The following is a 24755-nucleotide window of genomic DNA, read 5'->3' as shown; positions in this document are numbered from 1 at the left end:
TTGGGTGTGCCTTCCAGAGAGAAGCTGAAGTAGAGGGTGGGTGGCAAGGAGAATTTATTTTTCTCTGTATTCCCTTTTTACCATTTACATTTTATAATAATGTACATGTATTATTTTAAAATAGAGCTCACCCTTGTAAAAAGACCTGGCACATTAGATACTTTAAAGATATTTATAGATGTACAAAGAACATCATTCATTAAGACTTCCTTTTTTTTTTTTTTTTTTTTTTTTTTGGTGCTGGGAATTGAATCCAGAACTTCCTGCATGAACTTTATGGCTTGCTTAAAAAAAAAAAAAAAAAAAAAAGCTACTCCAAAGCAGAATGTGGTATTTGATAATACCACATTTGGCAATGCTGGGTAGATTGTGGGTGCATAGATGTTCATTGCATTATACTTTTTTTTTTTAACCAGAGATTGGACCCAGGGGCACTTAACCACTGAGCCATATCCCCAGCCCTTTTTTGTATTTTATTTAGAGACAGGGTCTCGCTGAACAGCCTAGGGCCTCACTAAATTGCTGAGGCTGGCTTTGAACTGGAGATTCTCCTGCCTCAGCCTCTAAAGTTGCTGGAAGTACAGGCGTGCCCAGCTTGCAATATAGTCTTTATACTTGTGTTTATGTTTGAAGTATTTCACAATAAAAAAAAAATCAGGTTTAAGAAGCCTGTGGGATAGTGACTTGAGGCAGATACCGAAAGGGAGCTGGACTGGGGGAAGCAGGTCACATTTGGTTTCTTGACGTGGGCACTGGCTACACAGGTGTGTCCCCTTTGTGAAAACCCATCAAGCGATGTACTTGGGATCTGTCATGCATCTAAATTTATGTTATGCTTCAACAAAAACTTCACTACAAAAGCCCCTTTCTTGTGAAATGGCACTCTTTCATAATGATTTCATCCTTGATTAGTAAAAATAAAGAATTTGATATGCTTTTTCCTTTGCAAATGATTGAGGTTTCACATTAGTGTATATTTGCATTTCTTCATCTTCAGTAACATTGATCATCTCTCCCAACCTCCTTTACCCTTTACCTTGGGCTCCTTGACAATCTTAGTGCATTTCAATTTCTGTTTGGGGAGGTGAGGAAGATTAGGTCAGAATAGAGTGGATCTCTGCAGAGGAGGGAAAAAAGAGAGGAAGAGGGAGAGGGAGAGGGAGAAGAGAGAACAGAGCAAAGGGCCAGGGGAAAGAGAGAGGGAAGAGGGATTTCATGACAGGTCTGGGGTGTGTGGAGAGGTCCTGACACATTTTAACCCCAAAACCACTGAATAGATCTTGAGCTTTCCTGCCTCCAGAGTTTTGTTCTGATTTTGTTTCCTCTACCTTAAATACCTCAAATGGCTTCCTCCTCCTCCTGCTCTCTGTGTGTGAGAGATACAATAGATTGAACCCAGAGTCTCACACATATTAGGCAAGCACTCTACCACTGAGCTACATCCCCAACCTCCACCCTCTGCTTTTTAAAACAGGGTCTCCCTAAGTTGCTGAGGCTGTCTTCAGACTTGCCACCTTCCTACCTCAACCTCCAGAGTAGCTGGGATCACAGGCAGGTGCACCTGCTCCAGGGAAATGGCTTCCTTCTTACCCTGCAATCTGTTGATTCTTATATTTCTTTTAGGGGAGCATTGCTCCTCCAATGCTCAATATGGACAGATATGTGGCAAATGTTCCATGAATGAAATGCCTTAAAAAAATTGCCTTTAACAGGATTTGCTAATAAAAGTGAGGGAAAAAGAATGAATGAATTTAAAAATAAACACACCTTTGGGACTGGTTGTTGCTCAGTGGTAGAGCACTTGCCTAGCACAGGTGAGGCACTGAGTTTGATCCTCAGCACCACATGAAAATAAATAAAGATATTGTGTCGATGTACAACTAAAAAAAAAAATTTTTAAACACCACCTTTTAAAAAAGTGTTGGAGGTAACCTTCCCCCCATGACTTCTCCAATCATCTGGATTTAAATCCATAGGCCTGCAAGGACCTGCATGATCTAGTATTGTCTATGCTGGCCTTATTCCTATCCCCAGAATCTGGTCAAACTCATCTCTGTTTCAGGGCCTTTGCACTGGTTGGGAATGCTCTTTTCCTTAGATGACCTTCTACATGGTTCGTTCCTTCCTGTGATTTGGATCTCCATTCAAATATTACCTCTTTAGAGAAGTCCTGATCTTCCTATCCAAAATAATCTTCCTCAAACCAGTCATTTTAATGTCTTTATGATAATTATTACTATCTGTAATTGCTTTTTATTCCTTTACTTGTTTATTACATCATTTCACTAGAATGTGAGTTCCTTGTGAAATCTAGAACCTATTTTGGTCACTAGTGTACCAATGTTTAGGACATTGCTCCTATGGGGGGGCGCGGTGGAAGTGTTGCTCAGTGGTAGAGCACTTACGTAATCCATGTGAGATCCTGGGTTGCATCTCCAGCCCAAAATGAATAAATCAACATTTTAGAAGTACATAATAAATGTTCAGCGAATAAGTATTTGAGGAATATGAAAGAACATTAGCTAATGTCATATGCTTATTTTGTACAAGACACTGGCTCAAATGCTTCACATAGACGATTTTATTCTTATCCTATGAAACGGGTGCTATTATTGCCCTTATTATAAAATGAGCCATAAGGCTTGAGAAGACTGACGGACACAGAAAGGTTAGGATTCCAACCCTGAAAGTCTGTCTGGAAGGTTGCTCTAAGCCTAGCTCCAAAATCTAACAACCATCAGCACCACATGCGCGCAGGCCCTAGGATTCTGATTCTGCAGTTCAAGGGTGAAGCCAGGGTATTTTGTATTTTAAGTGGTGCCGCCAGTAGGGGTGGATTCGGGAAGCAGCCTGGTAAGGTCTTAGCGCCGGCTCCTCAAACTTGTCCCCGCCCTGCATGGCGCGAAGACTCCTGGGAGTTGTAGTTTTCCAGTGTAGTCGGTGCTTCCCGGAAGTGACGCAAGGCACCGCTTTTTTTCCTCTCTAGACGTTTCCGCTGTTTCGCTTTGGCGGTGTGACCGACTCTGGATCTCAGCTGGTTGGTATTTCCTGCGCCTCGTGCTTCGAAGAGGGATACTGGGCCGGGGGACGGGCGGGGACCGTGAGGAGGGATCGGAGGTCTGGGGTGGTGGTGGCCCGGACCCCTTCTCGTGGCCCGTGACTCTCCGGCTCTCCTCAGGTCCGGCCGCGCCGGCCTTAGCCCCTCAGCGCCGTCGCCATGTCGCGGTTTTTCACCACCGGTTCGGACAGCGAGTCCGAGTCGTCCCTGTCCGGGGAGGAGCTCGTCACCAAACCTGTCGGGGGTAACTACGGCAAACAGTGAGTAGGAGAGGCTGCGCCGTGTGCCTCTCGGGGAGTGCGGATTGGGCGGGCTGCGGAGAGCCGCCACTGAGCCTGGGGGATGGAGGCGGCGCCGGGGCGGCGGGGGAAGCGCAGCTCTCCATCGTGGGGTGTTGTGAATTGTGGGAGTCCACCCCCGGGGTCGGAGGGGTGGAATCGCGGAGAAGACGCTTCCGGCTGGCGGGGTCTTGCATCAGCTTTTTGGTTGGCTTATAGGTCTCCAGACTGCGCCTCCCCCGTCCCTTTCCCATCACCCCCTGCTCCCCTTTACGTCAATCTGGTCTTAACCCCAAACCTCCAAATCCCGGCTTTTCTTACCCCCAAGAAATCCTCAGTGACCATAGGACTCAGAGACCCAAACCTTGAATGTTTAGTGAATGCCTGGGTGTCCCCTGATGTGCCTCTTGGTTCTGTAGCAGGTTTTTAAACATCTGTTATACTCCTGTCGTTTACCTCCACTTAAATAGCCTTCCCCCATCTCTGCAAATATATTTTCTCAAACTATTGTCATTTCCTTTCCACTTCTCATTATTTCTGTTGTGTTTCTGTTCTACTATTTAGTATGTACATGCCCAGGCACATGTGCTCACTAATATGGATATGATTTCTTATCACTTCCACAAGTGGAAAGCCAGCATCACTTGTCATAAAGTGGAAAACAATTGGAAAAATTAATAAAATAGAAAGAAAAGAATGGAGGCCCTCTTGCTGGCTGGGTACTGTGATCTGGTCTCGTTAAACTAGTAGCCAGTTGCTGTATTCCCAGCAATACAGGCTGGGGCAAGAGGATCACAAGTTTGAGGCCTATCTAGGCAACTTAGTGAAGATACTGTTTGAAATTTAAAAGCGGGGGCGCTGTAGCTCAGTGGTACAGTGACATTGGGTTCAATCCACAATATCATGGAAAAGAAAACTACTGACAATAGAGGTGTTTAAGCCACTGAGAAGTTTTCCTTGCTGTTGTGTTTTATGGGATCTAGTTTAGGTACCAGCTCCTTGAAGGCTTTTCTTTTCTAGCCTTTTCTCTATCCTGTCTTCCCACCATACTGAGAATTCCCAGGGGTGCTTTACTGCTAGGCTGTATCCTCAGCCCTTTTTATTTATTATTTTGAGACAGGGACTGGATAAGTTGCTGAGACTGGCCTCTGCCTTGTAAATCTCCTGCCTCAGCCCCTCAAGTAGCTGAGATTAAAGATACATGGTACCATGCCTGGCTCTTCCTTCCTTCCTTCCTCCCTCCCTCCCTCCCTCCCTCCCAGGAGTGCTTAACCACTGAGCTCCGTCCCCAGCCCTATTTTGTGTTTTATTTTATTTTTTTTTTTTAGAGAGAGAGAGAGAGAAAGGATTTCTAATATTTATTTTTTAGTTTTTGGGCGGACACAACATCTTTGTTTGTATGTGGTGCTGAGGATCGAACCCGGGCCGCACGCATGCCAGGCGAGCGCGCTACCGCTTGAGCCACATCCCCAGCCCCTATTTTGTGTTTTATTTTGAGACAGGGTCTCAATAAGTTTCTTAGCCCCTGGCTAAATTGTTATGGCTGGTTTTAAACTCATGATCTTCCTGCCTCAGCCTCCAGAGCTGCTGGAATTACAGGCATTTGCCACCATGTCTGTCTTGCACAGTGTTTTCCAAGGTTTACCTTGTAGTATATAACAGTGCCTTGGTTCCACCTGCCCTCTCTGAGAAATGTAATAACTAGGAGTGGAGGTTGTTAATAGTCTCTATTCCTTCTGAACAGGCCATTGTTACTGAGTGAGGATGAAGAAGATACCAAGAGAGTTGTCCGAAGTGCCAAGGACAAGAGGTGAGGCAGTGGGAAGTTTCTGGGAGCAGTGGGAAGTTTTTCCTGTGGTGGACATATCAAATGTGGAACTGGGCTCCTAATCCAGGTTTGAGGAGCTGACAAATCTTATCCGGACCATTCGTAATGCCATGAAGATTCGGGATGTCACCAAGTGCCTGGAAGAGTTTGAGCTCCTGGGAAAAGCATATGGGAAGGCCAAGAGTATTGTGGACAAGGAAGGTGTCCCTCGGTTCTACATCCGCATCCTGGCTGACCTGGAGGACTATCTTAATGAGGTGTGATGCATGTGGGTGAAGGGAAGCCAAAAAGCACACCTGGCTGTGCTAACCATCTGGCCTTCAGGATTCGTTTCTTCCTGGATTCTTTGCCTTATTATATACAGTGTTCCTTGAACATAGAAAATGGGATAAAATAAGGGGGAAAAACGTTTTGGCCCTAGATTGTATTTATCTCTTACTCATGATTTTGTTCTTTTAGGGTGATATATGAAGGATTTAAAAAAAAATTAATAGGCACGGTACAATGATATATGCCTATAATCCCAGCAGCTCAGGAGGCTGAGGCTGGAGGATTGCAGGTTCAAAGCCAGCCTCAGCAACTTAGCAAGGCTGTAAGCAACCTAATGAGACCCTGTTTCAAAATAAAAGGGGCTGGGGATTGATTCAGTGATGAATGCCCTTGGGTTCAGTCCCTGATACAAAAAATAATAATAATAAAAAATAAAAAGTTAATAGGAGTTAGGGATGTAATTCAGTGTTGTTCCTAAGTTCAATCCCCAGCACCAGAAAAAGAAAATGTGTAGTTCATAAGTAGTGCAGGTGGTATATAGGTAATGACCTTCAAAAAAGTGATGGTGGGTGGTGTACACCTGTAATCCCAGTGGCTTGGGAGGCTGAGACTGAGGCAGAAGAATGGCAAGTTCAAAGCTAGCCTCAGCAAGGGCAAGGCGCTAAGTAACTCAGTGAGACCCTGTCTCTAAATAATATACAAGATAGGGCTGGGGGTGTTGCTCAGTGGTCAGGGTACCCCTGAGTTAAATCCCCAGTACCCCCCAAAAAAGTGGTGGTGGAACCTGAAGTTTAGTCAGTACTACTTTGTCTTAAATTACTGTTCTCCCTCTGTACCTCTTCTTTCATTTAGCTTTGGGAAGATAAAGAAGGGAAGAAGAAAATGAACAAGAATAATGCTAAGGCTCTGAGCACCTTGCGCCAGAAGATCCGAAAATACAACCGAGATTTTGAGTCTCATATCACAAACTACAAGCAGGTTGGGGATGCTAGAGGCAGACTTTTTTTTTTTTTTAACTGAGATCATTGATCCCATAACTCCCTCAAAAGAGCATTAACAAGTGGGTATGAGACTGGAAAAGGAATTATGGGGGATGGGATGGGTTGTGGTTGGCAGGCATCCTTAGTTATCTCTCATTTTCCTATGTCCAGAACCCTGAGCAATCTGCAGATGAGGATGCAGAGAAGAATGAGGAGGATTCAGAAGGTGAGAAAGCTTCGAGGCCCTTATTGCAAATGGTTAGGAGGTCCAAAGTTAGGGGTTCCTTTGTTTGGTTGGTTGCCCTTCAGTCTTACACTTTAACATTCTAAATTTTTTCTCCCTCCTTTCCTTCTAGGCTCATCAGATGAGGATGAGGATGAGGATGGAGTTAGTGCTGCAGCATTCTTGAAGAAGAAATCGGAAGCTCCTTCTGGGGAGAGTCGCAAGTTCCTCAAAAAGATGGATGTAAGAGCCAGGGTTAGATTAATGAGTGATTTGCCTGCTAGAGGTCATTTGGGTCCCTGGAAAGAAGAACCAAGGAACCCTGTGGTTGGGAGGGGTGGGATTTAGTCTAGTCTGATTTGAGAACCGGCTTCCTCTTAGATGAGAACACTGAGCTAACTGCCTCTGGCCCTGGGGAGTTGTGTGTCCTTGGGGCAAGTTGTAATGTCTGTAGGTCTTGGAGGTCCATTCCAGCTCCTGATAATCACTCTCCTTCTGCTTCTAAAATTCCCTTGAGACACAGGAGAGCAGAGAGACCAGTCTTCCTATCTTCTTGCTCATCTTTTTTTTTTCCCTCCCTTTAAGGATGAAGATGAGGACTCAGAAGATTCTGAAGATGATGAAGACTGGGACACAGGTTCCACATCCTCTGGTTCAGACTCAGAGGAGGAAGAAGGGAAACAAACAGCACTGGCCTCAAGATTCCTTAAAAAGTAAGGAAATAAATGGGACCTACGGCTATGGTGGGAAGAATAGAAAGCCTTCAGTCATCTTGAAGGTTGTTGCTTCTTCCATATAGTCATTTTAGGAATGTTAAGTGCTCCTATTTCACAGCAGGGCTCAGAAAGTCAAGTATATTAGTTGGCTAAGATCACAAAGCTAATGAGTCCTAAATATGGGATTTGAAGACTCCAGAGTCCTAATATTTAACCACCTTACTCATTGCATGTGGACTGGGTGCACATCTCACTTTGGCATCTATTAACTGTGATACTGAGCAAGATGTTTAGGGCCTAGATAAATTACTTAGGCTGGCCTTGAACTTGTGGTCTTTCTGCCTTAGCCTCCCTAGTTGCTGGGATGACAGGCACATGGGTCACCACACATCTGTCTTTTTTTTTTTTTTTTTTTTTTTTTTTTTTTTTTTTTTTTTTTTTTTTAAGGGTTTTTTGTACCAAGGATTGAGCCTGGGGTGCTTAACTCCTGAGCCACATCCCCATTTTACTTTTTATTTTGAAATAGGATCTTGCTAAGTTGCTAAGGGCCTCACTAAGTTGGCTGGCTTTGAACTCGTGATTTTCCTACCTCAGCCTCCCAAGTTGGGATTGTCGGTGTGCACCATTGTGCCCAGCTTATTTTAAGATTTTTAATAGCTTTATTGAGGTAACTAGTAACTACACATATTTAAAGTTAATTTGATAAACTGTCACAATTCTTGTATACCCATGAAGTCTTGCCACACTTGAAACAAATAATAACTATCCCCTAAGAATTTCCTCATGCCCCTTTCTCAGCCTGTGTGCTGCTACACCTACTCTCCTTACCCTTTTCCCTGATTTTTTTTTTTTTTAACAACTTGTTGCACAGCTGGTTAGGTTCAAGCAATACTTCTGCTTCACCCTCCTGAGTAGCTGGAACTATAGGCATATACCACCATACCCAGCTTTGATTGGCTTTCTATCACTAATTTAGCCTTTTCTAGAATCTTATATAAATGAAATCATGTAGTATGTAATTTAGGGCATCAGTTGGTTTTATTTTGAGATTAATCCTGTTTCTGTTTCTCACCCCTTTGGAGGGGGGCACTTCTGTATTTTTCCCTCCTGTTCAGTTTGTTTCTCTCTGCTGGTTTGGGAATTAATACGTTATAGAGGTTACACTTGAGTTTTGTTTTTGTCTTTAACCTATGGAATTTTACTTGGAACATCTAACTGGAAAGAGGGAGAGGGTTGAAAACTAGTTGAATCAATGTTCTGAAGAAAGTTTTGGAGAAATAATGTTGGAATTTTGGTTGTCACAGGGAATTTTGGGTGGTGTTCGAAATTGAATCTAGGGCCTTGTGCTTGCCAGGCACATGCTCTGCCACTGAGCCCCCCAGTCCATAGTGTTATTGGGATTTTTTTGTTTGTTTGTTTAATGTGCTGAGGATTAAACCCAGTACCTACCTCATGTGGGCCAGGCTAGCACTCTGTCACTGAGCCATAGTCCCAGTCCTCCCATAGGTTTTCTGACATTGAGGAAATTTTTTTTTTTCATTGTTAATGGACCTTTTATTATTTATATGCAGTGCTGAGAACCAAGTGGGCACTCTACCACTGAGCTACAACTCCAGCTCCAATTTATTTATTTTGCAATTTTCAAATTTTATTCTTTCCTGGGCCAGTAATGTGTGGTGTGAGACTATCTTATTATGCTGGGCTGGGGTCAAAGCTCCACCATTAATCATGCGATCATAAGAGTAAATTAATACTCTACAGTTCACTGAATTGAAAATTGATTTTGATCAGTTGATATGGTGGGTTAAATGTATTTGCAACTTAGAATAGTTGCAGTTTATGAAGTGTTGTGACCCCATCATAAGTCAAAGCATCTGTAGAGAGGAAAGGAACAAAGGGGAGAAACAAACCACAATAAATTCTGTTTGCACATTTTTCTGTATAAGCTCTCCTTGAGTCAGCCAATCAATGTTTATGGATTTTCTAGAAAATATGATGGGCTGTCTATAATGTCTGCCAGTATCCTTTTTCTGCATCTCCTTGTTAAAGCCAATCTGTATCTTTTCCCTGATTTGAATTTCTCAGCCTTTACCTTTTGATGGAAACAAGCTCATAAAGGAGTAGGTTTATCCTCCAGAATTTCAATCTCTTTTTAGTGTGGGCTATGACTGGGGTAGCTTTAAAGCACCTGGATATTAGATCATAGCTTTGGATAGAAAAATATGACGACTATCACAGATATTTTTAGAAATATTTTAGAACCCATATTTAATTTTCAAACAGGGTTTAAAAGCCTATCTAGGAGAATGTCTTTTCAGAATCAGCTTAGTTAACTTTAATTAAGTGGCTTGTTTCTTTCTTTTTCTTCCTTAAAGAGTCAAGGTCCTTGTGTTGAATAATAAGGTTTCAGCTCTCAGTCCTGCCTCAGCTGTAGCCTTGGCCTCCTGAGTAACTAGGACTGCAGGCATATGCTAGTGGCTTGTGGCTTGTTTCTTAATTGAGTAAATGATCTGTTTTTTCCAGAGTATTTATCCAGGAACTGTAAGATGTTGTTTATTGCACAGACTCTGTCTTTACTGTATTTGAGATAAATTTTGTTTGGTTAATTTTTAAGGAATATATTAGATTGGGGTTAAAAATCCTTAAAATTTGAAACTTATTGTTTTAGAGGTAAATTACAGATTACACACTCAGGTTTCTGAATTTGTAGTTGGTACAAATTTTTAAGAATATACTGATAAAAGGGTGTCTTGAATCCTTTTTGATAAGTAGCCATTTGAACTTCTAATTGTGAGCAACTAACAGATTGTTTTTAAACTTGTATGTAATTAACCACTGAAAAGATTAGTAATAGAGATGAGCAAAAATGACTGACAGAAAAGAAATAAAAGAGTAGAAAATGCAAACAATAAAATGTCTTATCTCAGTTATGGATCTTGATCTGAAGGTTTTTGGAAGAAGTTGTCCACACCTGATGCCATGATTAACCTGTGAAATCTTAAAGGGATGCTATCTACTTCTAAGGGTTGTGCTTGTGTGTGCATGTTGGTAACCAAGAGTGTGTGTGAGAGAGAGACCTCAAGGGATCTAATGAGATTGAATGCCTGCATTGTTAGAATCCTAAGCAAGGATCTATTTCAAAGCAATTTATTATAGCTGTGGTTTCGAAGGCATGGAATAGTCCTTCATATTGTATAGTATAGTTCTAGGCCTGACTTCTGTTGGTGCCTCTCAATTAATCTTTAGTGTCTTAGCTGTATTAAGTCTAGAACTGTAGTTTTTATCTGTTGGATATATACCCAATAGATAGACATCTGTCTACTGATAATTTTCTGACAAAATGTTACTGTGCCAAGGTATAATCAAGGTCAAGGCCCAAGTTTTAGGTCTTTTAGCTAGAATTTCTTAGGGTATGAATTCATTGTGCTGAATACTCTTAGGGCTAAGAGTGAAACTTTAGGCCAAGAAAGATAAGTTTGTTGGAAGCACTGATTTTTACTGATTGATTGTTTTGGTTTTTTGGTTTTTTTTTTTTTATTCATTTTAGTTATACATGACAGAAGGGTGTATTTTGATATATATACATGGAGTATAACTGCCTGTTCTTTTGGTTGTACATGATGTAGTTACACTGAACATGTATTCGTATGTGAACATAATGTCTGATTCATCATACTATCTTTTCTGTTTCCATTCTTCCTCCCTTTTCTTCATTCCCCTTTGTCTAATTCAAAGTATTTCTATTCTCCCACCCCCCTCCCTTATTCTGTGTTAGTGTCCACATATCAGAACTTTCAACCTTTGGTTTTGGGAGATCACCTTATTTCACTTAGCATGATTGTCTGCAGTTCCATCCATTTACTGGCAGATGCCATAATTTCATCCTTTTTTATGGCTGAGTAATGTATATATACCACAATTTCTTTATGCATTCATCTGTTGGAAGGACAGTTGGATTGGTTCCAAAGCTTAGCTGTTGTTGAATTCAGCTGCTATAAACATTTATGGGGCTGTGTCACTATAGTATGCTGGTATTAAATCCTTTGAGTATATACCAAAGAGTGGGATAACTGGGTCAAATGGTGATTCCATTCTGAGTTTTCTGAGGAATCTCCATACTGCTTTCTAGAATTGTTACACCAATTTGCATTCCACCAGCAGTGTATGAGTGTATCTTCCACATTTTTGCCAACATTTATTGTTACTTGTATTTTTTTTAAACTATTTATTTTATGTGGTGCTGAGAATTGAACCCAATGCCTCACACATGCTATGCAGCATTCCACCACTGAGCCACAACCCCAGCCTATTACTTTTATCTTGATAATTGCCATTCCGACTGGAGTGAAATGAAATCTCTGTAGTTTTAATTCACATTTCTCTAGTTGGTGAGATGTTGAACATTTTTTGATCTATTTGTTGACTGGTCATATTTCTTCTGTGAAGTGCCTATTCTGTTTCTTTGCCCATTTATTGATTGGGTTATTTGTGTTATTTTGGTGGTGTTTTAGTTCTTCATATATCCTAGAGATTAGTGCTGTATCTGAGATGCAGGTGGCAAAGATTTGAAGCACTGATTTTAAAAATAGCATTAGCTCCTTTGATCCTCTTAGAGCTGTGGGAATAATGTGGACAAAGAGGTTTCAACTTAATGAACATATTTTGCATGTTTACAAAACCTGTAAAGTGAATTTTTATTGTTAGGAAACAGTGATATTGGGGGAAATCCATAAGGGTTTGTTTTGTTTTATTTTTCAAGAGCTAAAGCATTAATCTTTTGGCAAAGGAAAATTTTAACACAAGTGGCATATTTATAAACTACTTACTGGGCTGGGGTTATAGCTCAGTGGTAGAGTGCTTACCTAGCATATGTGAAGCACTGGGTTCCATCCTCACTCAGCACCACATAAATAAATAAGTAAATAAAGGTGTTGTGTCCATCTAAAACTAAAAAAAAAAAAATGTGTGTATATATTTTTTTTTAAAGCGCTACTTACTGAAACATCCAAACTTTTAAATATTTTAACCTTGTCATATTTGGTTTATATTTTATTATGTACTAATTAAAAATCTAGAGATGGCTTAGGCAACATCAAGTGACATTTTGAGACAACCAATGATTTTTTTTTTTTTTTTTTTTGTGGAGCATTTTTTGCATTGAAGTTTTTTTCTTCTTAAATGTTTAAATTCAGAATTTAGATCAATCAATTTTCATAAAATAAGCCAATATAACAGCAGAATATTTTTTTCACCTTTTTTGATGTAAACTGACTGTCAGAGTCTGTTTTTATTAAAGGGGGGAAAAAAAAAAGCTTAGCCTGGATAGAGCACCTATCAAAAAACAATAACTCAGGGCTGGGGTTGTAGCTCAGTGTTAGAGCGCTTGCCTAGCATGTGTGAGGCCCTGGGTTCAATCCTCAGCACCACATAAAAAAAATTAAAGGCATTGTGTCCATATGCAACTTAAAAAAATAAGTTGTTTATAATTTTTCTTTATTTAAACATTGAAGATTAGCTTTGGAGTTAGATGGCAGTTGTTTATGTCTACAACAGCCTGATCGACACCTTATTGGATCTGGCCATGCCCTCCCTACCCTTTATAATAGCATTTTAATTGGTGTAACATGGTGACATATTGGTGCGAAGTCCAGCAAATCAAACGTTCAGTGGTCCTGGCTTTGGTTCTGGTCGTGGTTGTCTCTGTTCTGCAGGTCACTGTTGTATAGCACAACTTGGATCCTTAGTGGAGGGAAAGAGGTAGTAGTTCATGGGAGGAGGAAGCTTCAGTGGTGTGAAGGGGATTGGTATTTCATCTTTTGTCTTATGACAGGGCCCCCACCACAGAGGAGGACAAAAAGGCAGCTGAAAAGAAACGGGAGGACAAAGCCAAGAAGAAGCACGATAGGAAATCTAAGCGCCTGGATGAGGAGGAAGAAGACAATGAAGGAGGGGAGTGGGAAAGGGTCCGAGGTGGAGTGCCCCTCATTAAGGTGAGGACTTTAGAATTAAAATGAACTGGGGAGCAGTTTGGGAGAACATACAAGTGCCCACCTGGTCAGAGTGGGGAAAAGCTTAAGGTAAAAGATTTCTGCAGACATGCATATGACAGGATATGTATTGGCCTAGGAGAAGCCAAAAATGTTTGCCAAGGGAACTGAAATCACCCATGCTGTTGTCATCAAGAAATTGAATGAGATTCTACAGGCACGAGGCAAGAAGGGAACTGATCGGTAAGATTCATGGGCCCAGGCTATGGACTGTAGGGTGAAGAAGCTCTTTTTCTATAACACAAGGCAGAGATTGGTGAGGAAATAGCTCTGTTTTGGTACTGTTTTTGCCACAAGTAAAATGGGAATAATATTCACCTTTAATTATTAGGTGACTGAAGAGAATTATGGGTATGAAACCATTTTATATCATCCCAGGGTTGTTAGCATTATTGCTGTTTTTGTTAGGAATATAAAGGAGAAGCAAGCATACAGATGAAAATAGGAGTATCATAAATGGCTGCCTTGCTTGTCTGAAGAGAGCATTCTATATGACAGGATGAGATCTTTTGATTCCAAAGCCTCACTCAGTTCTGTACCCCTCCAGTGCTACCCAGATTGAACTACTACAACTGCTGGTTCAGATTGCTTCTGAAAACAACCTGGGGGAGGGTGTCATCGTCAAGATCAAGTTCAATATCATTGCTTCTCTCTATGACTACAACCCCAACCTGGCCACATATATGAAGGTGAGGGCAACAAAGAGGACTATCTCAAAGCTGAATTGACTGGTCAGGGAAAGGTGCCTAGAGTTTTAAAAAATCGAGGACTATGGACACAATCTTATAGTTGAAGGCTCTATGTAATCTTGGTGAAAGAGGCTGTTGGGAGACAGTTGCTTTTCCCATTCTCAGACCTCTGATTCTGCTGTCTGATCTCTTGGCAGCCGGAGATGTGGCAGAAATGCCTGGACTGCATTAATGAACTTATGGACATCTTGTTTGCAAATTCCAACATCTTTGTAGGAGAGAACATTTTGGAAGAAAGTGAGAACCTGCAAAATGTTGACCAGGTAAAGGGGAATTGACAGGATAACTGGAGGTATGTGTTTCTTTTGGGGAGGCTCAGTGGAGATGGAAGAAAGGCAAAATTTAGGATAGAGATCTGGGCTAATTTATTTATTCCTCTTTTGCTTTCCTCTTCAGCCACTGCGTGTCCGTGGCTGTATTCTAACTCTGGTGGAACGAATGGATGAAGAATTTACCAAAATAATGCAAAATACTGATCCTCACTCCCAAGGTGAGCCTAAGTAAGCATGGTCTTTGTTGAGAGGGGAAAGTGCAGGAAATATTGCTAACTTTTGGGTTTTTTAAGGATTGTAAATCAAAGCAAAAAGCCAGTCCTTTCCTACCCAACATCACACTGAAGAACCTGTTGAGATGCTGGGCTCCACTCCCATAGTTTTTGATTCATTTGGGGGTAGGAGGGCACAGCAGGAATTGGATTTTCCTCCTGTTTCCAGGTGATATTCCTGGTTTGGGGACTTATATTTTGAGAACCATTGGGGCAGGGCATCTGTTTTTAATTGGCTTGTTTAGTATGGGTCAGAAGCATTGGAATGGGGAGGTACAGGACAGTTTACTCAGTAAAAATACTAATATGCCCATTAAATCAAGGGTGTAGTGCTTAAACAGGCCACCAAAAGTCTCCATGCATACGGAACTTACTTTGGTACTAGAGAAAGGCAGTTGCAAATATTACCAAAGTAATAAACAAGGTAATATTGAATCACATGAATTAAGACATTGTGATGGAACTCTTGAGATTGAAAATGACTGGAAGGATGGCTGCTTTAAATGTAGTTGAAGATCATTGAGTAGGACCCATTTGAGATGAGGTCAGAGGAAGAATTAGAAGAGGGCACTGAGAGAGGAACAGAAAGTGAGCTTGGCACGTTTTAGGAATAAAAAGTGGTGTGGGCTCATCTAAGGCTAGGGGAGAATCATGGGATAATTAGGGCAAGTGCCAGATTTCACAGGCCCTTGTTGGCCAAGGTTGGTAGTTGAGATTTTTTTCCTGAGCCATGGGATAGCAACATTGTAGGTTCTGGGAGAGGATAGTGTTTCCAGGGCACGTTGAATACTTCCTGACAAATGGCAGAGAATAGATGAAGCTAACTGGATCGATTAGGGACAGGTGTTGGGAAAACTTGGATGCCTGGCTGAGATGAGGGTGAATGCTTTTTCTGCTAGAATATGTGGAGCACCTGAAGGATGAGGCACAGGTATGTGCCATCATTGAGCGCGTGCAACGCTACCTGGAGGAGAAGGGCACCACCGAGGAAATCTGCCGCATCTACTTGAGGCGCATCCTTCACACCTATTACAAGTTCGATTATAAGGCCCATCAGCGGCAGCTTACCCCTCCTGAGGGCTCTTCAAAGGTGAGTACTTGACAGTTGTGCAAGGGAGAGAGGTGTGTTGGTTTGTGCTACTTAATCTATTAGGACTTGATGGCAAATCTATTCCCTAGGAACTTCTTTTGGTGGAGTAGTGAGGGAAATGAGGGATTAGAATAAAGCTGGATAAAGTCTCATCTTTGATTATTAGAATTTGAGCCATTTTTTATGTTTGTCTCCAATAATGTCTCTCCTCCTCCTAGTCTGAACAAGACCAGGCAGAAAATGAGGGTGAGGATTCAGCTGTGCTGATGGAGAGGCTCTGCAAATACATCTATGCCAAGGACCGCACAGACCGAATCCGTACATGCGCCATCCTCTGCCATATCTACCACCATGCTCTGCACTCCCGCTGGTATCAGGCCCGTGACCTCATGCTTATGAGCCACCTACAAGACAATATTCAGCATGCAGACCCACCAGTGCAGGTAGGCTGAGGAGGCATCTGACCCTAGTGGTGAAGAAGAGCCCAGGCTTCTGTCCTCTGGACAAATTGGTTTAACCAGTAAAGCCACTGTTTATTGCAGATCTAAGGAAACACTTGGTCTTTTCTTAATGCCAGTATTCTTTGACCCTCCTCCATGTTGACCCATATTTTATATTGTCCCAATTGCATTAAAGTCTTTTGAAGTAGAGACAGCTGTGAATTTAACTGACATTCATATTATTTATTGTTTTTCTGGTCCAGAACATTAGATTTATCTCACGTAGAAAGGTTAAAAAAAAAAACTAGGGGGGAAGACCCAAATGCAGTGTCGTATATTGGGACACTATCTAACAATAGAACATCTAATTTTGCATATATTGGTATTATGAGGGCTTCTTCATATGGAGGAATTGCCAGAGCTGTGTCCAAGGTATAGATCCTGTTAAATGTGTGTTTAAGATAATTGGAAAGTATCTATAGAACATTTGGTGTCTGGTGATGGTGGTTTTTAAACAACACTCTTTTTTTTTTTTGTATCTTCTATGAAATGTCTGGTCAACTCTTCTGCCCCTGCTTTTTGTTTATTCGTTTGTTTGGGTAGTGGGGATTGAACCCAAGGGTACTTTACCACTGATCCACATCCCCAGCCCTTTTTATTTATTTTGGCTCAAGGTTTGCGCGTAGTGAGATTGAGATTTTTTCCTTCACACAAACCTAGTTGTGCCAACATCATTTGAAGTAAATACATTCCTTGTTGTGTTGCTTTGGCACTTTTTGAAAAACCACATAACTCTGCAGAGATAGGGTGTTCCTGGACTCTGGTCCATCCATTCATTCATCTTTTTGTATGTCCTTGTGCTACTCCCACACTGTCTCGATTGCTGAGCCTTTGTATGGTAGTTTATCTTAAACTCAAGGCAGTATGAGTCCTCCAACTTCTTTTTCAAGATTGCTTTGGATAGTCTGGGTCCTTTGCTTTTCCACATAAATTTTAGAATCAATCTGCCTACAAAAAGACTGCTGGGATTATATTGAATCTATAAATCAATTAGTATCTCAATAATATTTAACCTTTCAATCCTGTACATTATATCTCTTTACTTAATTTCTTACTTAGTTTTTCTCTGTGGTGGTTTAGTTTTTGGTGTAGATTGTTCCTAAATATATTTTGTGATTTTTATGCTATTTTAAATGCAGTTTTTTTCACCTTTCAATTATTAACTCCTAGTATTTAAAATACAATTAATTTTTGTATACTGGCTTTATATCTTGCCATTTTGTAAATTTATTCTAGTTATTTTATAGATTACTTTCTAGTTATATAATCATATACTTTGTAAGTATAGTTTTATTACTATAGATGGTCCCTGATTTAATGGTTTGACTTAGAGTTTTTCAGCTGATGATAGTGCTACAGAAGTGATATGTACTCAGTAGAAACCATACTTCAGATTTTGAATTATGATCTTTTCCTAGGCTAGCAATATATATATATATATATATATATATTTATCTTACATTGCAGTAATTAAAGTCTCTTAAGATAATACTGAATGAAAGTAGTGTGAGCTCAGTCAGCTTGCCTTGTTCTCAAGTGAGCTGGAAAGCAGTCAGCTTTCACTTATAAGGATGACAGTTTTTATAGATACCTTTTCCCGGATTCAGGTTCTCTTCTGACCCTATTTAGCTGAAAATTTTTGTCATAACTAAATCTTGGAATTTTGTCAGATTTCTTCTGCATCCATCGAAATTATATACTCTTCTTTATTCTGCTCATGAATTGAATGACCATGATTGTGGGGGCAAGTGCATGGAGTACTGCATATGTGGCATACATTAAGGGTATCTGAGTAGCAAATCACTCCCCCATGCTACGCGTGTGAGCGGCAAACCGCTTATCCCATAGGCAGTCCTGGGCGTGAGGCTGTGTGTTGCAGTCCCTGCACTTGCTCCATGGCCCACTCCTCAATTGGTTGCTGCAAAGACAGTTGGCCAGAAATTGTATTGGTGGTTGCTTATAATCTGCTTAGCTACTGCCTGAATATATATACACGGTAACTGTAATAAAATCAGACTTGCTTCCTGCTTGGTCTCCGGAGGTCTTGATTAGCGACTCCACAGCTGCACTTTCCTATACCCATATGCCCATGCACATAATTTCAGATTTTTGGCAAGGGGTACTGGGAATTGAATTCGTGAACTTAGCCTTAGAGCCACATCGCCAGCCCTAATTTGTAATTTATTTAGGGTCTCACTGAGTTGCTTAGTGTCTCACTTTTGCTAAGTCTGGCTTTGAACTTGAGGTCCTCCAGCCTCAGCCTCCTGAGCCACTGGAATTATAAGTGTGCACCACCGCACCCAGCATAATTTCAGATTTTTATTTTTATTTTTTTATTTATTTTTTTAGTATTTAATGTGGTGCTGAGGATTAAACCCAGGGCCTTGCATGTGCTAGGCGAGCATTCTACCACTGAGCCACAACTACAGCCCATGATTTCAGATTTTTTTTTTTTTTTTTAAGAGAGAGAGAGAAAATTTTTTATTTTATTTATTTATTTATTTATTTTTAGTTTTCGGCGGACACAACATCTTTGTTTGAGGATCGAACCTGGGCTGCACGCATACCAGCGGAGCGCGCTACCGCTTGAGCCACATCCCCAGCCCAGAGATTTTTATACTAACCTTTGATTCCTGAGACCTAGCCTGTTTAGTCCTGATATATTATCTTTTATATATTGCTAAATTTTATTTGCAGTTTTGTTTTTTTTATGCCAGGGATTGAATTTTGTAAGCACTCTCTCACTAAACTGTACTCAGGCTCCTGTTTGCTCATACTAGTTCCTTTTTTTGTTTTTTCTTTTTTATAATGTTATTATATTATTATACTCTTATTTATTTTTTTGTAGTACTGAGATCAAATGCAGTGCCTCACACATGCTAGGCATGCATTCTACTGCTATGCTACAGCCTCAGCCTGCTAATATTTCTTACAGCTGTTTGCATCAGTGTTTTATGACTTGTGTGTTGATCTCCTACATTTTTTTGTTCATTTTGTTGTTGTTGTTGTAATAGGGATTGAACCCAGGCATGCTACTTAACCACTAAGCCACATCTGCAACCCTTTTAGAGACAGGGTCTCACTGAGTTGCTTAGGGCCTTGCTAAATTGCTGAGACTGGCTTTAAATTTGCAGTCCTCCTGCCTCAGCCTCCTAAGCTGTAGGGATTATAGGTGGACCTAGCTATAATTGTTAATGAAGATTTAGTCTTTCTGGGCACAGTGGCACATGCCGGTAAGCCAAGCTGCTTGGGAGGCTGAGGCAGGAGGTTTACAAGTTCAAAGCCAGCCTCAGGAGGGCCATGAGCAACTTAGGGAGACCTTGCCTCAAAATGAAAAATGTCCTTGGATTCATTCTCTTGGTCCCCCACCCCATCTCCACCAAAAAAATCATTAACATGAAGTGGTGGGTGTAGGGATGCATGCTTGTAATCCCCCTACTTGGTGGGCTAAGGCAGAAGGATCACAAATTTGAGGTCAACCTCAACATTTTAGCAAGACTTTGTGTCAAAGTAAAAAGCCAGAGGAGGGGAGGTATCGCTTAGTTGTTGAGCACTCCTGGGTTCAATCTCCAGTACTGCAAAAAGGAACAAAGAAAAGCAAGCCACCATTACCACACAAACTCCTTTTTTACTCCCTTCTCCTATTTTATTTTTCTGTAATATTAGTCATTTTCATCATGTAGTTATTTTGTTCTATATCCACAGGCCATGCCCTCGTACTCAGCATATAGTAGATGCTTTAAATTTTTTGACTAAATGAACAACTTGCGTGTGGCTGACACCTGACTGCATTACTGTTGTTCCCCCAGATCCTGTACAACCGCACCATGGTACAGCTCGGCATCTGTGCCTTCCGCCAAGGCCTGACCAAGGATGCACACAATGCACTGCTGGATATTCAGTCGAGTGGCCGGGCCAAGGAACTTCTGGGCCAGGGTCTGCTGCTGCGCAGCCTACAAGAGCGCAACCAGGAGCAGGAGAAGGTGGAGCGGCGCCGGCAGGTCCCCTTTCACCTGCACATTAACCTGGAGCTGCTGGAGTGTGTGTATCTGGTGTCTGCCATGCTCCTGGAGATCCCCTACATGGCTGCCCATGAAAGCGATGCTCGACGCCGCATGATCAGCAAGCAGTTCCATCACCAGCTGCGGGTGGGCGAGCGACAGCCCTTGCTGGGTGAGTGTGGACTTCTGTAGTGAGCACACTTCCTTTGCTGTTTGGTTATGATTAAGTATTAAGAGAAGTTAAGGAGAGTAACTCTCCCACTCAGTGATTCCATTTGGTTTAATGATACTTTCTCTGGCACTATTCTGAATGTTTTATAAATGAAAATTTGTTTCATCTGTTTTAGAAATGGCACTGTGATACAGATTCCCTTGTTTACCTCTTTTTCCTGATGTAGAAACTGAGGCACAGAGAAGTTAAAGTGACTTGCATAACTTTTAACCTCCCCCTGCCTTCATTTACAGTGACTTCTTTGATTACTTGTGTGTATATGCCTGCACGCACATAAAGTGCTAGGTATCAAACCCAGAGCCTTAATGCTAGACAAGCACTTTACCACTGAGCTACATCCTCAGTCTTTGCTCGGATCACTTTTGCTGATCATGCAAGGCTTGAATGAGTTGTGATTCAGTGGGGAGGGAATTGAACTGTGCCCTTCCCACCTACGCAGTTGGTGAATGAAGGGCTTGAGTGGGCCAAACTCACTATCCATGGCTATATCCCCTTACACGGATGTCTTCTACTGGTCTTGTGAATGACATCCTACATGCAATCCTAAGGCAAATTTGGTTTGACTTACATAGTGATGTCTTATTTGATGGAAAATTTTCCATTGAAAATCTGAATTTCTCACACCTTAGGTGGATCTGGCAACCCTGGGGCTGCCTTCCCATGGAGCTAGTCTTGGCAAGAGCTAAAGTTGAAGCTGTAGGGAAGGATTTTCTGGCTTACACGGTCCCTGCCTCTGTCTATTACTCAGGATGTGTCAAAAAGCAGTTTCTAGGGATGGGGTTGTGGCTCAGTGGTAGAGCACTTGCCTAGCACTTGTGAGGCACTGGGTTGAATCCTCAGCACCACATAAAAATAAAGTTATTAAAAAAATGTTTTTATTTCAGCACTGCACTCTTGCTTGTAGAAAGATATTCCCAGAGCCTCTAAATTTACCTTTGCAACAGTGTAACAATAGACTAGTCTAAGGTGTGTATTTTTTCTTACACTTAGTTCTTTTCGTATATTATTTGGTCCTGATCAGTGTAATACATTTGAACTTGCTGTGCCTATTCTGGTATCTTCCACCATAATTTCCAGTCTTGGCACTTTTGTACTTTGTTTATCCTGAATTCCTATTAATTTTGTTTGTTGTGTTCTTGGCTTATCTCTCAAGAAAGTATTTGGGGACCTGAATTCATAATCAGCACATTGAGCCTGGGATTTCACAGAGATGATTAAACTGAGGCTGAATTTTTTTGGTACTGAGGATTTAAGCCAGTGGTGCTTTACCCTGAGCCACATCCCCAGCACTTTTTATTTTTATTTTGAAACAAGGTCTTGCTAAGTTGCTTAGAACCTTCCTAAATTGCTGAGGCGATCGATCATTCTTCCTCAGCTGCCTGAGTCTTGAGTATGCAGGTGTGTGCCACCACATTTGGCCTGAGGCTGAATTTTTTAAAGGCAAATAAATGAGCCACTTTCAATAAAAATAACCTAGACTATTCAGACTTTTAGTCCTAAACCCACCCTAGTCATTAAAGGTCTGTATGGATATGGCAAAAACACAAAAGTGATAAAAGAATGATTGCTTGTGTCCAAATCTAAGGAAACTTATTCAGATATCAAGTGACGTGTACAGTCCGTTGCTTTTCAATGAAACTGGGAGGGAATCTGGTCTAGTTGTTTGCCCTTCTGGCATATGTTCCTTCCTGAGCAGTGCTCATGGGGACAGGAGCCTGTGTCCCGAGTATGTCTAGGTCCTACCTTATTCCCAACTTTCAGGTCCCCCTGAGTCCATGAGGGAACATGTGGTTGCTGCCTCCAAGGCCATGAAGATGGGTGACTGGAAGACCTGCCACAGCTTCATCATTAATGAGAAAATGAATGGGAAAGTGTGGGACCTGTTCCCTGAGGCTGACAAAGTTCGCACCATGCTGGTTAGGTGAGTGCAGAAGAAGGAGGTTGTGGTAGGTGGGAAAGGAAAGACTGACTGGTCTCCTTCCCTGAGAACCTCCTCCTTTTCTGCCCTCTTCCTATAGGAAGATCCAGGAAGAGTCCCTGAGGACCTACCTCTTCACCTACAGCAGTGTCTATGATTCCATCAGGTAGGATGGGCTCTGGGACTGCAGAGAGGCCCCTGCTTTGTAGTCCCGAAACTGGCTGCCCCACTCCCTGCTTTGCTTTCCTTCTCCCCAGCATGGAGACACTGTCAGACATGTTTGAGCTGGATCTTCCCACTGTGCACTCCATCATCAGCAAGATGATCATTAATGAGGAGTTAATGGTAAGGGCCAGGTGATGGTAATGGCAGGTGGGGTCATGGAGAGAGCAGGCTGGACGGGTCTTATTGGTGTCACGTCGCTTGCCTTCAACAGGCCTCCCTAGACCAGCCAACACAGACAGTGGTGATGCACCGCACTGAGCCTACTGCCCAACAGAACTTGGCTTTACAACTGGCTGAGAAACTGGGCAGCCTGGTGGAGAATAATGAACGGGTGTTTGACCACAAGCAAGGTACTTACGGCGGCTACTTCCGAGGTGAGTGGTTCCAGTCCCCTGTCCTCTCCCAGTACCCCAGCCCTCTACTGCCTTTCCCCTGTGCTCATGCCCTCCCCTTTCTTCCCACCTCTTTCCTGCAGACCAGAAGGATGGCTACCGCAAAAACGAGGGCTACATGCGCCGGGGTGGCTACCGCCAGCAGCAGTCTCAGACCGCCTACTGAGCTCTCCGTGTCTGTCTCGATGATCTAGACCATTCAGACTTTTAGTCCTAAACCCACCCCAGTCATTAAAGGGTCTGTTTGAAGTTGTTACAGTTCCTAATTTTCTGCATGTTGTCATAGATGTGTGTTGGTCTCATTCATTTGCTAATTAGATTTCTAAATTAACCACATGACAGGAACAAGGCTTGGGATACAGGATGAATTGGATGTACCCCTGACTTCAAAGAATCTAGTATGCCTTGATAATTAATAGGAAATAAGTTACAGCAGTGGAATTAAAAAGGTGGGTGTGATGGACAGAATGTGACTATGGGGCATAACATTAGGGATGGCATAGTGGAGGTAGTAGAGACTGCTGAACCTTGAAGGGTGAGTGGTGGTTCATGAGGCAAGGAGAAAAGATAGTTAGTTAATCTAGATCAGTGTGAGGAGTGGTTTTTGAAACAGTGTAGATCAGCTATTACCTGTTATAACAGGTAATTATGGTCCATTGACCATAATTAAGAGTAAGCATAATTTTTATAAAAGTATTAGTCTACAGTAGATTGGAAACTTTAAAAAAATTATTCTTTACCAAGTTTAAGAAACACTGTGTTTGCTGTGGTTGCTGCCTCAAAGGGCCATGAAGATGGGTGACTGGAAGAGGAAAAGAGAGCAAGTGCAAAGAGTCAGGGGGAAGTGTACCGAGTGTGTGCAGGAGGCAGATTGGAACCTGAGTGGGGCATCTGAGAAAGGCTTTGATTTTTATAGACAAATAACATGAAGGGGTCCAATGTAGGAAAGAGAATGAAGCAGCATTGTAAAGTGTGAAATTGGAGGCAGAGAGCTAACTTAGAAAGCAAAAAGCAACTAAAGCCAAAATAGCTGGGATGAGAGGTGGGGGACCCTGGAGGAGGTGTGAGTGTAAAAGGCCATGGGGTTTCTATGAGTGGAAGAAGTGAAGAATGACATATTCTTCTAATTGGAGGATAAACAAATAGGACTAATCAAGAAATACCTGGAGTATTCTCGTGTGTTTAGGAATGCACTAATAGCACATATGCTGGGAACTCTGATAATGAGGTTGGTTTTTCCCCAAGTTTTGAGTTTGAGGAGTCTTTGAGACAAATGAGGCAATGATTGAAGGTGAAAGTTTAAGATACATTCATTCAACTATAAGCTAACATATTCTGGAACATCTAGATATTCAAACAAAACAGGGTATTTCTCTTGTGATAGTTCAAAGGTAGGTAGGTGGTCCACTCTTGGGGTTATGTAACAACTGTTCTACAGGATCTTATGGGAATCTGGGTCCACTGTCCTATTATGCCACTAACCCAAGTCTCCTTGTTTATATAGCAGGCCTAGAAATTACACTGGTCCATTGACCAGATCTTAGTCTTATTCTTACCACCATGTAGGAAAACCTCTAGCTGGATAGTTATGTTAATTTAAACTTGGCATTTTATTACTAACAAAAAAGAAGGGGAGATGCCAAATTCCTAGCCCATCACAGAAGGGGAAAAAAACAAAAAGATTTCAAAGTGAGTTATTTACAA

At 41.7% G+C, this 24755-nt stretch overlaps 1 protein-coding gene across 2 annotated transcripts; it reads left to right on the top strand.

Moving 5' to 3' along the window:
- Positions 1–2883: 2883 nt before the first annotated feature.
- On the top strand, positions 2884–23334 carry LOC308651742 (eukaryotic translation initiation factor 3 subunit C). 2 transcript variants are annotated; one of them, XM_081299200.1, is made up of 21 exons: positions 2884–3037; positions 3179–3318; positions 5081–5146; positions 5232–5421; positions 6287–6412; positions 6586–6640; positions 6771–6880; positions 7223–7350; positions 13184–13343; positions 13483–13583; positions 13948–14089; positions 14287–14412; positions 14546–14639; positions 15593–15783; positions 16002–16226; positions 20093–20456; positions 22278–22437; positions 22535–22600; positions 22692–22779; positions 22871–23033; positions 23135–23334. In XM_081299200.1, exons 2-21 carry the CDS (start codon positions 3218–3220, stop codon positions 23215–23217), a joined length of 2739 nt encoding a protein of 912 aa, XP_081155326.1. In that variant the 5' UTR covers positions 2884–3037; positions 3179–3217; the 3' UTR covers positions 23218–23334. The 2 variants fall into 2 exon arrangements, with proteins under 2 accessions (XP_081155326.1, XP_081155325.1); XM_081299199.1 differs by having other exon boundaries at positions 13480–13583.
- The last annotated feature ends 1421 nt before the right edge of the window (positions 23335–24755 follow it).

Source organism: Spermophilus citellus, assembly GCF_964194105.1.
Source record: "Spermophilus citellus genome assembly, chromosome: 6".
In the NCBI taxonomy this organism is placed as follows: domain Eukaryota; kingdom Metazoa; phylum Chordata; class Mammalia; order Rodentia; family Sciuridae; genus Spermophilus; species Spermophilus citellus.
This window is presented reverse-complemented; position numbering and strand designations above follow the sequence as displayed.

What these genes read in the sequence shown, in the direction of transcription:
- LOC308651742 (XM_081299199.1), top strand. Translation starts at nt 3,218, where the DNA reads ATGTCGCGGTTTTTCACCACCGGTTCGGACAGCGAGTCCGAGTCGTCC. An exon ending in ATATCACAAACTACAAGCAG is followed by an intron (nt 6,413 to 6,585) that starts GTTGGGGATGCT and finishes TCCTATGTCCAG; the next exon opens with AACCCTGAGCAATCTGCAGA. An exon ending in GTTCGCACCATGCTGGTTAG is followed by an intron (nt 22,438 to 22,534) that starts GTGAGTGCAGAA and finishes CTCTTCCTATAG; the next exon opens with GAAGATCCAGGAAGAGTCCC.